The sequence below is a fragment of the Gallinula chloropus genome (genome assembly GCF_964237585.1).
Source record: "Gallinula chloropus genome assembly, chromosome: 2".
NCBI lineage: Eukaryota > Metazoa > Chordata > Aves > Gruiformes > Rallidae > Gallinula > Gallinula chloropus.
This window is the reverse complement of record NC_140086.1, coordinates 77,294,102-77,307,743: the sequence shown is the minus strand read 5'-3', so window position 1 is coordinate 77,307,743 and position 13,642 is coordinate 77,294,102. Positions and strand designations below refer to the sequence as shown.

The following is a 13,642-nucleotide window of genomic DNA, read 5'->3' as shown; positions in this document are numbered from 1 at the left end:
GATTCCCCATGAAGACACGTGTCTGGGGAGAGGGTGACACCTGAAGCGATGGTGCTTCGCACCAGTAAAGACAGAGGGGCATGGGAGCAAAGCTAACGTGATGTGAGAGTCAGGACATATGTATGCAGGTTGCTTGTCACTTTATAATTTTGCTGTTGGTATTTCTCTTCATTCTCAGCTTAATAACAAGTGATGGACTAAGAGGTGTTCTGCATGGGAATATTGCTTTTGCTTTTTCCTAGCTTCTCCTTTCGGACAAGGCTGTCAGTGTTATTTACAGAAGTTATTGAACTACTTTCTGCAGATCATATTTGCCTTTGTTTGCCCTTAATAATTTGTGTTAACAAATTGTTTTGACTTTCTTGCTTTTTTTTTTTTCCCTTCTGTTATTAGTTTTCCAAATGGCTGACCCTTTTCTATATGATACTGGAAGAAGATCTCAGTATGGATGCCTTGGACATGAAGTAGAAATTGAGCACATCAAGGCCTACGTTTGTAGACCATCTTATTTCACAGACAGAGCTGTGATTGTGATTCATGATATATTTGGTTGGATGTTCCCAGACATCAGATACATAGTCGATTTAATTGCTGGTCATGGATACATGTAAGCAACTGTCTTTCCTAGCTTCCTCTTAAACACACTGATAGATGGCCAGACCCAAAGCTAAGCGTGGCACGTGATGTGTCCCATACACACAGGGCAACTGTACCATTTCAGTCTGAATGAATCAGAACACAAAGGCACAAAACGTTCCCATGAGGCCACCAAAGCTACTTAGGATGGGAATGGTTGGACTTGATCATCTTCAAAGGTCTTTTCCAACCTTGTGATTCTGTGATTCTGTGAAAATCGACCCATCAGAAATGGCTACCTGAACTCAAAGCCACAAGCAGAGTCAAGGAGTGACAGTGCTTGTGCTTTAGGTGTCAGCGTGGCTGATTAGAAGATAAATATTGGTATCTATCTTTAAGTTCTATGAGCTTTTCAGAACCAAACCTTTTGAACAGTTGCTTTAGCTTTTACTAGCAAAGAGATATATATGTGTTTATATACAACCAGGAGGGTCACTTCATCCCCAAGGAAATGATGAGAGTTTATTTGTAGGGGTTTGGTCTGGGTTGGGTTTGGGTTTGGGTTTTTTTTTGGGGGGGGAGGGGAGAGGTTAATAGGCATATGCTTTTAGCTCTGCTGATTGCCAAAACAGGAGGAGTAGAATATGATTCAGATAGTAACCATGTAGATGTGCACTCTGGAGTAGAAAAGACATTGCGAGATATTTAGACATCCACAGATTTTCTCCACCTGGACATGAAAGTTGACTTGATTCCGTGTCTCACACAGAACCATCTGCCCAGACTTCTTCAAGGGGACAGACCCCTGGAAAACTACTGATCACTGGGGTGACTTTGCTGACTGGATGAAAGAACATGATCCTATGAAAGTAGACAAGTAAGAGACATATTTGTACTTAAAAGAGCTTCCAGTGTCCAGCCAACAAGGGAAACTTACATGAAATGTTAAAAGTGGCACCTCACAGCAGGGCAAACTGGCTGCACACACACAACTGCTTATTCTGGGAAGTTCTTCTGGGGCTCTGGGCAATTTCCTGGCTGGGATTTGGAAAGGATCATCTGCTCTGTCCATTACTCTGCTTACTGTCCCTGTCCTGTTTTCCTGGGCCCTTTCCTAACTGCGTCATACTGGCCACACAGGCTCATAACCAGTGTTTCACCGGTTATGAAATACTCAATGTTGTCGCCCACAAGTGCTGATTCTGCCTCCAGTTCCACAAGATAAGGAGGAAAACTCTTCCATAAGCGCTTGTGTTATCTGCTAAGTGTCACTTGCCCATCTTGCTTTCTGCCTTGCAGATAATGATAGGTGCAGATGAAACTTTGCTGAGCAACACTAGATCAAAATTTACAAGACTGCACAACACCTGGGGTACATCTGATCACCTATACAGTTTTGCTGAGTATGAAATAGAGGGCCCACACTCTCTGTGGAGCCCAGCAGTGCCCGTAACAAGGCTTCCCTGAATTACAGGAGGCATCACTGTTTCTTCATCTGTCACCACATCCTAAAGGTTCAGACGATGGTAGCGAGGCAGTGACACCCTATTATTGAGCTATCACCTTTCAAGCCATAAGTATTCATCTGTCCCTTTCCAGAGGACCCAGTGGACACAGCCTAGCCTCAACATCTCTCAGCAAAGCTTTTGACCACAGGGTTGCAGAAGCTGTGGCTGAATTTTTTTGAAAAGACAAATCATAGAATCATAGAATGTGTTAAGTTGGAAGGGACCTTTATAGGTCATCTAGTCCAAACCTTAACACTTGTATAAAATCTTTCTCCAGAGAGTGAGCAGATATGTGGGCACTTGAGATCTTGTGGTAACCAGGATCTCAAAGACCTGCCTGTGCTGTCTTTCGAGGGTTCATTTGTAGCTGCCCTCCTGGTCAGATCCATTGCTCTTTGAGAGCACGAAGAACGCAACACATCCATGACTTGGTACCCTTCCAAAGCTCATCCATTCACAGCACACATGCTACAGCCCAGGACACCCCCTCCTGAATGTGTCACTCTCGCACTGCTTTTCTGTCAGCCTAACCAAGCCTGCGATGACCATACTAATGTGCATAGTATTTGAAACAGAGCTATTAGTGTATGCACTCTGCATTTAAAATTCCTTCTAAACCCTGTAGTTAATATAGAACTAGTGAGACCTAAGATGTTAGCAATTAAAAATAATAGAAATTACCTGCTCTGGCCTACACTACAACCAATTTGCATATTTTTTGCATTATATCTCATGCAATACCTGGGTCTTTTAAAACATTATAGGTACTGACAGTTTAATTTTGAGTAATTGCTACTTCGGTATAGTCTTACTGCATCTGGGCTTGGTAGGACATTTTAATATTAACTCATGCAACAGGAATGACATACTCCACATAAATCTTTATCTAAATAGGTGGACTCTATAGAGATAGCACAGTTAAGCTTAACTGTTCCTGCAATCCATAATGCAAGATGTTGTTCTACTTGCAGATATGTCTTGTCTTTAGTTGTCCTGTCCTAGACAAAGTGATTCAATTTAAAATTTGCTTCTTTTGAAAACAAAGGAGCAGGTAACAATTTGGGTAAGTATTTAAGTACCTACACCTGTCCTTCCCTTACTTAGGACCGGAGACAATAACTCTCGTTTAAGAATTGAAGCCACTGCTCTGGGCTGAAATGTGGGGGTATTTATGTATTCTGTGTTTTAAATGATTGGGGGTGCAGATGCAGAAAAATCCATGTGTCTCTCTTAATTTGCTTCTTAAATTGTCTAGTACCTATTCTGCAATAGATTCCTTAGTTTACTTTTGTTTATATGTCTTAGGGAAGCTGATGTTGTCTTGAAGTATCTAAAGGAACAATGCGGTGCAAAGAAGATTGGTATCGTTGGGTTTTCCTGGGGTGGAATGGCAGTACATCACTTGATGCTGAAAAATCCTCAATTAACCGCTGGGGTGTCCCTCTATGGTAGTGTAGAACACATGAAAACTTGTATGGACTCACACAACTATGTGTAGTTTTTAAGTCTAGTTGTTGCTTTGTAACAATTTATGTGAATACTCAACTCAAAGGTGAGCTGCAGGTTGTAATTACGATTATTGCAGCAGTAAGCTGCATTGGTATCAAAGTGTAAGAATGGTGGATTCCAGAAAAAACAAACAAAACAAAACCTTTCCTTCTGCATAGAAATTTACTAATCTGTGGTTTTTAGTGCTTGGAGAATGGGGAAATGTATTTTAAATTTTTTTTTCTCCATTGGAATAGAAACCGTTCTCATGTAAAAAAAAATTAAATTAATAAGTAAGCCTAAATACAAGTTTTGTCTTTTAATTTGCCATTTATCTTGCAAGAGTGTTAACCTCACTAACAGCAGTCTGTTTCTCAAATATGTTCTAGGAATAATTAGGGACTCTGAAGAAAGATACAATTTGTTAAATCCCACATTTTTCATTTTTGGTGAGAAAGACCACACCATATCTTATGATCAGGTAAGTTTCTGTACTGTTAATGATTCTTCTTTCCCCGTAATTCTTTTACCCTGCACAGAAATTGTGGCTTGTCAGAACTGTTTTCAGATATGAAAAATCAGACAGGCTGGGTTGTTTTGCTTGTATTTTAACTTCCCATGGATCTTGTTTAGGTTATTCAAAGCTGCTTTTTTGAAGTGAGAAGTGCTTTAAAGTCTCCAGTCTCTGAGTGGCTGGACAAGCAGAGTGTTAAACTGGGCAGGGAGACAGAACTGGTACGGGCCAAACACGTCAAGAACGTGGGTATTACTGCTATGGTTGAGGCAACAGGTAGTTAAACCACTGAATCTGGCCATGAATTTTAAGCAGGACAGCGACAACGTGTGAACCCTGTCTTGGCTTCTGGCTGCTACCTACATATTCTGACATAAACCCCCCGGTCAGCCTATATCTATATATATATCCTATATATCCAGGCTGGATAAATGCTGGGGTAGGAAACTGGTGCCCTCTTCTGTGCGTGAATTCCTTCTCTTCAGTGACAAGGGTTAATGTGCCACCTCTCACACAGGTGCTTGTGTTGGAGTAGGGTCTAACTGGGGACCTGGCAGCAGGCACTGGGAATGCAGCAGCTTGGAGCACTTCCAACAGTTCTATTCAGCATGTTGATCTGTACCTCAAACGTGCCTGCTCTGCATGGGAAAACAAATCCTCCACTCACTGTCCCTTCTTTATGGTGAAAGCATCTTTCTCATAGGGGCACAATTTTTATGAAAACATTTTTTTCCACTGAAACCATACCTTTTTCTCTGAGCTATCTGCTTGGACTGTGTAAGAAAAAGTCCTGTGTTTAAAAAAAATAAATAAATCCTCAGTTACATTGTTTTCTGCACTGAGCAACAAAAAGCTCCATGAAAAAAAATGAACATGAAATAAACTACAGCACTGTCTCTAATCTGCACAATGGGTAGAATTAAGCTTGCAGGGGCAAAATAAGTTATCATTCTCCTTTTTAATGGAAAGGAGCACAAAAATGTGTTTGCATATGCATACAGGTATGTAATCATATGAGGAACACTCAGTGTGTAAGTATGTGAGTACTTATCATCAACAGAGTGTGCAGGAGCAGCGTCTTTTTGTTACAGATAGTAAACTAAAAAAAAAGCAAACCCTGAACCTGTGTTTTCTTAAACTCTATTACTAATCCTGTCAAAATATTTTGGACTGAGAATTACTGAGGTTTATGGAATATGTTATCTGAAGATTAGAGCTTAAAATTAGGTTGCAACCCATATTAAGTCTCTGAATAGAAACGCACCTGTTCCTTTATGGCACTGAGATTTACCAAACCATCTCAGACTTACTCGTACTTCTAAAAATCACTTAACTCTTACATTCCAAAGAGGGGTTTTCTCATCTTTTGAGCAACAGAACCTGTTTCCAGTGTGACAGTTGAAAAAAAAGACAACAATGTAATGATATGAGAAATGGCAAGCTTGGGAAACCTAAAAAAAAAAAAAAGCCATAATATAATTGAAAATTCTTTCTTTTACAGATCATCTTACTGGAGGAGAAGTTGAAACAGTACTGTAAAGTTGCATATAAAATTAAAGTTTATCCTGGACAAGTTCACGGGTTTGCACAGTTGAAGCCAGAAGATATGAAACCTGATGATAAACCTTACATTGAAGAAGCCAGAAAGGATATGATTGATTGGATCAAATTATTTATTTGACAAAAGCATAAAGTAGCACTAGGTTTCAAGATCAGGATTAAATTAAATTAAATTTTAGAGAAGAAAATTGTCATGGGTAAAACTATCCTTTTTAAACTGTCACAAACAAAAATAGGAACATTTTAATTTATAGTTCTTAATTCTTTTTTACAAGATTTACACAAAATTGTGAAATCAAATTTGGACTGAAGGATGATTAGGCATTAAAAAATGTTTGCATTTATCTTGCTTCGTATTTGCATCATTATTCTGCGTTACAGCATCAATATTAATTGTCCTGGGTCCTGCTCTTTCGTCATAATGAAATTAAACCTCAAGCAATGCTACAGGGTTGGGGCAGAGTGGCTGTGAAGCTGCCTGGCAGAAAGGGACCTGGGGATGTGAGCATGAGCCAGCAGTGTGCCCAGGTGGCCAAGAAAGCCAACAGCATCCTGGCTTGTATTAGGAATAGTGTGGTGAGTAGGATCAGGGAAGCAACTGTCTTCCCGTACTCAGTGTTGGTGAGGCCTCATCTTGAGTGCTGTGCTCAGTTTTGGGCCCCTCATTACAAGACAGACATTGAGGTGCTGGAGTGAGTCCAGAGAAGGGCAACAAAGCTGATAAAAGGTTTGGAGCACAAGTCTTATGAGGAACGGTTGAGGAAACTGGAGTTGTTAAGCCTGGAGAAGAGAAGGCTGAGGGGAGACCTTATTGCTCCCTACAACTACCTGAAAGGAGGTTTTCGTCAAGTGAGCGTTGGCCTCTTCTCTCAAGTAACTAGCAATAGGACAAGAAGAAATGGCCTCAAGTTGTGCCAGGGGAGGTTTAGACTGGCTGTTAGGACCACTCTTTCTTCACTGAAAGAGTGGTCAGGCATTGGAACATGCTGCCCAGAGAGGTGGTGGAGTCACCATCCCTGGATGCGTTCAACATCTGTGTACATGGGGCACTCCAGGACATGGTTTAGTTGACATGGTGGTGTTGGATTGATGGTTGGATCAGGTGATCTCCAAAGGCCCCTTCTAATCCCTACTGTACTGTGATTCTGGGATCCATTTGTCTGTTCTAGTGATCATGACTTCATCCTGACTTTACCCAAGTATTTTGATATGATGATTAGTGGTCATGGGTATTAACATGGAAATAGCCTGTTTTTTCATACAGGCATTTTTTTTATATTATTAACTACAAAGCATTTGCCTCACATATATTGCTGTACCGAATTTCCCGTGTATGAAATGAGCATTTGACTATGTTAAGGAGTTAGGAAGGAATGATGTTGTAGGTAGCAAGCTCCAGGTATTCCCTTGGCAATTAATGGTGAGAAGGGCACTTCCTTCATCAATGCCTCAGCAAAACGTAACCAGCCCCCCCCACCCTGGAGCAGTAACTCAGGTATGAGTGCTGTGCAAACGGGCTTTACCATTCTGATCCAAACTCTGCTGATCAGGCACAAGACTGAGAAACTGGTGGCCCCACTCAGTTCTGATTACATTGTTTGCTTTACATTGTTCCTCTCTCAAGTTCTCCCCTTTATCACCCTTACCTCCTCACAAGTGCACAACATATAGACAGCAATAAACACCCGTTTACTGTTTTTACTCTTACCCCACTGGCTGACCCTTTTGCTGACCTTGTCTTTTAAATTCCTTTTTTTTTTTAAATTTAATTGCCATGGTGATGAATCACCACCTTGTGTTTCCTCAGAGGTCCTCTAAGTGACCCATACCCCCTTTTATTGTCTTACACCACCTGTCAGTTCCTTACCCGGCCGGCTCTTTAATGTAGCCACAAATCAAGGCCAGCTACCTTCGTGGGTATGGCTTTCCCTTCGGTACCAGGAATGTTTCACACGCCCTGGTCTGGTCGGTGTCGCGATACAGTCACGGTACCGTTTGCATGCGTCAGCAGCCCCAGCACACTGCGCAGTATTGCCGCGTGAAGTCAGGAAGTTGGAGGCACTCTACAAACCCTATGCTGCTCAGCAACATTCCCCCCGAGATAGAAGGACAAAGGGAAAATAGGCGTGTGCATATGTGCTGTAAAGTACCTCTCTCTCTCGTTGTACTTCGCGACTCTAAGCCGGGCTCTGGACAAGGCGGGGCTGCCTGGAGAAGTGCTACCAATTCCCCCCACCTCCCCTTTTTCGCGAGCGGGCCTCGCCTCTCCCGCAGAGGTCGGGTCTTGGCGGCTTTACCCCGGGCCGGTTCTCTGTGGCCCCTGACCATGGGGCCGCCTTTCGCTCCCCCCCGCCCCACTTCTCCCCTCCCCCGCGGTGGAGAGGTGCCTGCGGGCGGGCACCGGTTGCGACCGGGAGTCCTTCCCACCCCGGATCTCGGCACGCCTGGCGCCGGGTGGGCCGCACGCCGCGGGCGCAGCCCCGACACGGCGACACGCCACGGGTGCCGCTGACAGCTGCGCCCTGAGGCGAGGGAGAGCCGGCGGCGGCACTGCTCCCACCCGCGCTGCCCGCGGAGGGGTACGGCTCGGGCCCCGCTGGGCGAGAAGGCCACTGGAAAGCGGGAGAGGGGCGGGCGAGGTCTGCGGCTGGAGGCCGGCGAGGCCGGGGACGGCCAAGCCGGGGGTCTGAGGCGACCCCAGACTGCTGCCGCTTTCGTTCACCGCGGGGACGGTGGAGGGTGCCCCGTCAGGCAGGTGCGGGGGAAGGCGAGGAGGCAGCAGGCGTCAGGGGAAGCGCCTGGCTCAGAGGAGGGGAGGATGTTTCACAACCAACCCAGAGAAGTGGTGGAATCTCCTTCTTAGGAGAGTTTCAGAACCCCTCAGGGAGAAGCCTTGAGCGGTACCATGTGTCTTAGAAGCTGCCCTGGACCACAGTGGGTAGATGAGTTGACTTAGAGAGGCACCTTCAACCCCAAACCTCCTCTGATCCTTCAGATCCCCAGGCTGACCTGGTGCACTCTGCATGGCAACTCAAGTCCATGTTAACCCATGTCCCTCAGTGGCCATACTGGCTCACTAGCTGTACGTTGTGTGGCCAAACATCCAGCTTCCTGCAGCATTCCTGTGTACAGGCTCAGGTCCTTGACAACACTCTTGTCCCGTGTGGGCCTTCATGAACTCAGAAGGATCCTCCAGATCTTGTGGGTTTGTTAAAGTGATGCCATACATCATTTTTGTAGGACACAAGGGGCAAGTAAGATGGAGCTTTTGCTAACTGGGAAAATATAAATTTGAGGGAGCAGGGAAAGGCACTGTTTGCTGTAGCCTGGCCTGAACTGAAAAAGCCAGCTGCATGATTGCTGTTAAAAACCTGCTTGAGGCAAGCTACACACAGATTGCATGTGCAGCAATTTTCTCCTGTTTCTTTTCCCAAATACTGCACAGCTTCTTTAAAAGAAGCATTCAGTGGGGAGCTTCCTTAGATGCAGCCAGTGAGCTGGGTGTTCTAGCTGTGGGATAGCATGGGTGGGATCGAGCTGTGAGTTGTGTAAACAGCTTTTATAGACTAGGTGTGAAAGCCTGCCTGTACCCTTTTCCACATGTACTGAGACTGGGTCATCAGGACTGGCACAGGGTATCTCCAGCCACACTGGGGATCCAGGCTTTCCTGATGTTCACAGCATGTGGCCATGGGTGCCATGGCTTTTGGGACCTATGATAAATTGTTCTTGGGCTTGTTTGGCTGGTCTTCCTGCTTTGCTCCCCTCTGCCTTCATACCCCCTTCCTCAATGTGCAAGTAAGGAGTTTGCAAGCAGTGTGTCAACTTTCCTCCAGGTCTTTAAAAGCCAGGATTCCTCACACCCGTGGAAAGGGAAGGATGGTTTGCCGAGAGAGAGAGGAAGGAGGTGGTTTTTTTTGCGCATAACCCCCAGCTGCTCAGCTTAGACATATTTCTAGTTTAGGCAAGATCTGACACCATAGCTAGCTTTCCAGCACTGCATTAGAAGCACTGTATTGAAGAGCTTCGCAGCCACAGTCCCTCCAGGAAACGTCCACGAGGTGGGGCCCCTCTCCTTGATTGTCATCAAGACTTGGCGGGGGGGTTTGCTGTAACTACAGTAAGCAAGACTCTGACGTCTCTGTCAAATCCTGCAGTAAAGGAACTCCCCTATCAGAGGAAACCTGGCTTCCTGGGAAGTGTCAAGCTGTTGCGAGCAGAGCTGCTGAACGTTGTCTCAGTGTGCAGCGAGGCAATGCTGGATTATGATAAAACGTGTAATGCCACCTCCTCCTTAGGACTCTGTAGTTACTCAGAGGGAGCCCTGGTTGTGATATGACATTGTCACACCCTACATTTTGTTTGTGCTACTGAATGTTTATCGGTTTATCTCCTGTACATGGCAAAGTCAGATTGCCTTGGGATGTCATTAAAGCTTGATAAGCCAATGAGTTGGAAGAAGCATGATTTGAATTGCACCCTGAAGGTATTCTGTTTATGCTTGCTCATCATGAGCAAGATCTTTTTTCTCATAGAAGCAAATATAAATAGAGGTATTCTGAGCTGCCTGAGGGAATTTTAACTGTGAACAACAGTATTAGTTGTAAAATGCTGATTTAATCTCCTCATAATTCTCTGTTATTTAAGCTTGATTGGCCAAATAGTGCAAAATCATGTTAAAATGACGCAGGAAACTAAAACTCATTTGAGAGGGGATGCACCTTAGGCAACCCAAATATATATCACTCAAGAAGTAGCATTCAGTGGATAGCAACTAGTAAATTCAGAATTTCTGCTGTTTAGGCACTGCTGGCCCTCACAAAAGGTAGGAGAAGCCTCTGCTATAGTATGGACGATTGAGACTTTTTTTCCAGTTTTGTGTCTGGCACTCCTACCACTTGAGGGTCAGAGCTCACTGGTTGAGAAGGCAAGGAGCTGCTGCCTTGATGGCACACCATAGAGGAAGTAGGAAAAAGGGTGATGAGGTGTTTCTGAGCAATAGAATAAATAGAGGTGTGAAGGAGAAAGCACAGAAGCATCTAAAGCTTGTTATATATTTCCATGTTGATGCTGTGTCCCCAGGCTCACCACTGTAGAACAGCACAGATGCTGTTTTGCTGTGGCCGTAATACTTGAAGTTCACAGATTGGACTCTGCCTAAACTGTGTCTTGTCAAAATTGTTTTACTACTGTGTTTTGTTTTATTTTATAGAGGGCACTTATGTGAAAGCCTAAATCTTGAAAGTGGGAAGGGTAAATCAAGGCAAGGGAAATAACCAGATCTGGGCTGTAAATGTGTCATGTGTGGGCTTGATAAAATCCATCAGAGTATCTAAAACTGTGAGTATCATGAGTAATTTTTTGAAAAAAAGGGAAGGCATTCAGCATTCTAAAGTCGTGATGAAATTCACACTTCATAAAGCTTTGAAAGAAAAGTCAAAAGAGATGGCAGTGCAGCAGATTTCCTAGGTGGAGATCAAACCTGAGCAGTTGATATGTTAAAAGTCTTCATGTGTCTGAGCTGCAACAAGTTTGAGCTGTATTTCATTTGAAGCTTCACAAAAATGAAGAGCTGACCTTAACTACAAGTGCAAAGAGCTGATCTAAACTGCAAATACAATCAGAGTCCTAAACACACAATCTACTTGTTTAATTTGTGGTGATTGCATTACATATAGGTGAAAATTTGAACTCAATTAATAAGCAATTTTAGAAATTCTAGGTTCCTGCAATTTTTCTTTAAATGTGTTTTAGCTGTACCAGACAAATTCTGTGGGGTGTGGGAAGAAGCAAGTGTTTTTGTCATGGGTCAGCTCAGCATCTTTATTAATCCCTTCTGTGAACTGTTCTTAGGTACTTTTGAAAATCAGCATCCATGGCAGCTTGATGAGTATTTTTACCAAGCATTCACTTTACTCAAAGGAAGATTATACTATGAATTTTGGTACATTTGAAGGGGTGGCCTCAGCAGTACAAGAAGATTTACCCCTTTCTATGAATAATGTGTAAACATTCTACAAGTTGATGTGTTTTTTTGAAAAAAAATAACTAAATAATGCAGCATGTTGTTCTTGTTTATTGAAACTTGGGAATAAGCCCTATGTTTCTTTAAACACATCCTGTGTGTTAAGGTGTATTTTTAAACAGATTTATTTTCAAAGAAGTCTTAAACAGAAATCAATTTCTTGTCAGCTTACTGCTCAGAGGAATGGTTCCTGAAGGAAAAGAATCAGCAAGCATGACAGTAAGAGAGGCGGTCTGTGTCTGGTCAGTTACACAGAGTATGTTTGGAATCTCGTGCTGTTGCTTTGCCTGAGATGCAGGAAAAGGTTCTTCAGCCTCAGTAAAAACGCTGGCAGAGCTGCAGTCAGTCTAACTGGCAGGTTAAACTCCAGCTGTGTCTTTTTGGAGGTTATATGGTGGTTGATTTCAGAAGGTCGGGAGGTGAACTGTGTTCAAAAAAGACACCATTGAGAGATGTCCTTAAAAGGAGCCAGTTCTTGGTGCTGGAAACCTCTCTGTGTGTCACCCCAAAACACCTTGCTCTGTTGAAAGAGTGTAACTGGTGTAAAGAGGCAGGATTTGGGGTAATCTGTTTTGTTCACAGTGCTTTCTTGTTTTGCTGTTAATGCCATTTACCAGGTGACACGTTTATAGCAGAGAAATTGAAGGGAGGGAGGGACTACTGGAAGTGTGTTAAAGGTCTGTTTGAATTGGTACATCTAGAAGTGGGTAAGGGGTTAAGATATACTACTAATGAAAAATAGTTAAGCATTGAAGAGTGCATGTGACTTTTATTGCCAGCAGCATTGCCAGCTGTATTTCACTGTAGCAAGGGGACCAGACAGACCAAGGGGTATCTTTCCAGTGCATGTGCTTACTTGGGAAGAGAAACTTGCTCTTGTTAATAAGCAAACAGTGGTGTTTTAATCAGTTATGAGTGATGGCAAAGCTAGGCTAAGCAGCTTCATGAACTGGAGTAGAAAAAAGGCTCTGTGTATGAACCCCTACTGCTTGGAGGAGGGGGAAGAATAAGTGACACCAAAATTAGTTGGGCTTGAAAATATACTTCAGTGGCCTATCTGCAGTTCAAAGGAGCAGGAAATTCAGCTTGAGGGATCCTTCTGAGAAGATCTCTTAGGTCATAAACTTGTTGGGAACCTCTCTTCACTTGAGGAGTAATAAAGTAGCTTTTTGTTTGTCCTATGGAACATATACCTGTAGAGAAGTTACGTATCTGTGATGTATTGAGGTTATAGCCACAGCACCGGTGTGTGTCTCTATTGCTCTGGCTGTTCTCAGTTCAGTATACACAGTGCATGACTCTCAGAGTTTCCCCTTCGCTGATTTACCTCTTTGAGTTTATTTATTAGAACGTTGAGAGATGCCAGTTAATGATGTGTTTCCTGGGAAAGGGCTGTAGGCAGCAGGGGATACAAGGGGACCAGCAAAGTACACGTAAGCAGCAGCAGCCTCGGATTCCTCACAGAGGAAGGGAAAGGGGACACACACAATGAAAACTTGAAGGGAAAAAATAGTCAGAAAAGCAACATCTTAACAGTGGGGTCTCACGGGAGTTACAGCAAGAGGTTACTGGGTGCCAGCTTGTGAACAGGAGCTGTAAGACCATGTGAGATGGATGGTCATGAAGCACAGGGTGTGCTTCACATGGAAGTGCAGTTGTCACACGCTTGGTTGCCTCGGGCACGAAGCTAGGAATGGGGGGCTGGCATAGGCCCTTCTTCTGGCCTTACCGCACTTACGCAGACTGACCCGGAGTTCACAATACTGGGGGCAGCCGGAGAGAGGGGGCTGGTGCCAGGAGCCTGTTTACTATAAAGACCTGGAACTTGTACCTCTAACCTTGTAATATCAAAGGGTGTCTGTCTGGAGGGGACTGTGGGGACTGCGTGAAGGTTACGACCCACAGTCTCAGTTGCTACTGCGAATAAATTCTGTTGCTGCCTGTCCCGTTTGCTTTCCTGCGGGTCCCGAG

The 13,642-nt window shown here is 44.0% G+C and overlaps 1 protein-coding gene across 1 annotated transcript; it reads left to right on the top strand.

Moving 5' to 3' along the window:
* Positions 1 to 401: 401 nt before the first annotated feature.
* Positions 402 to 5,767, top strand: LOC311205919 (carboxymethylenebutenolidase homolog; the record flags this gene model as incomplete). Its single annotated transcript, XM_084280458.1, has 5 exons — positions 402 to 607; positions 1,346 to 1,453; positions 3,390 to 3,532; positions 3,962 to 4,053; positions 5,588 to 5,767. The coding sequence occupies 5 exons, from the start codon at positions 402 to 404 to the stop codon at positions 5,765 to 5,767; spliced, it is 729 nt and encodes a 242-aa protein (XP_084136584.1).
* Positions 5,768 to 13,642: the final 7,875 nt, after the last annotated feature.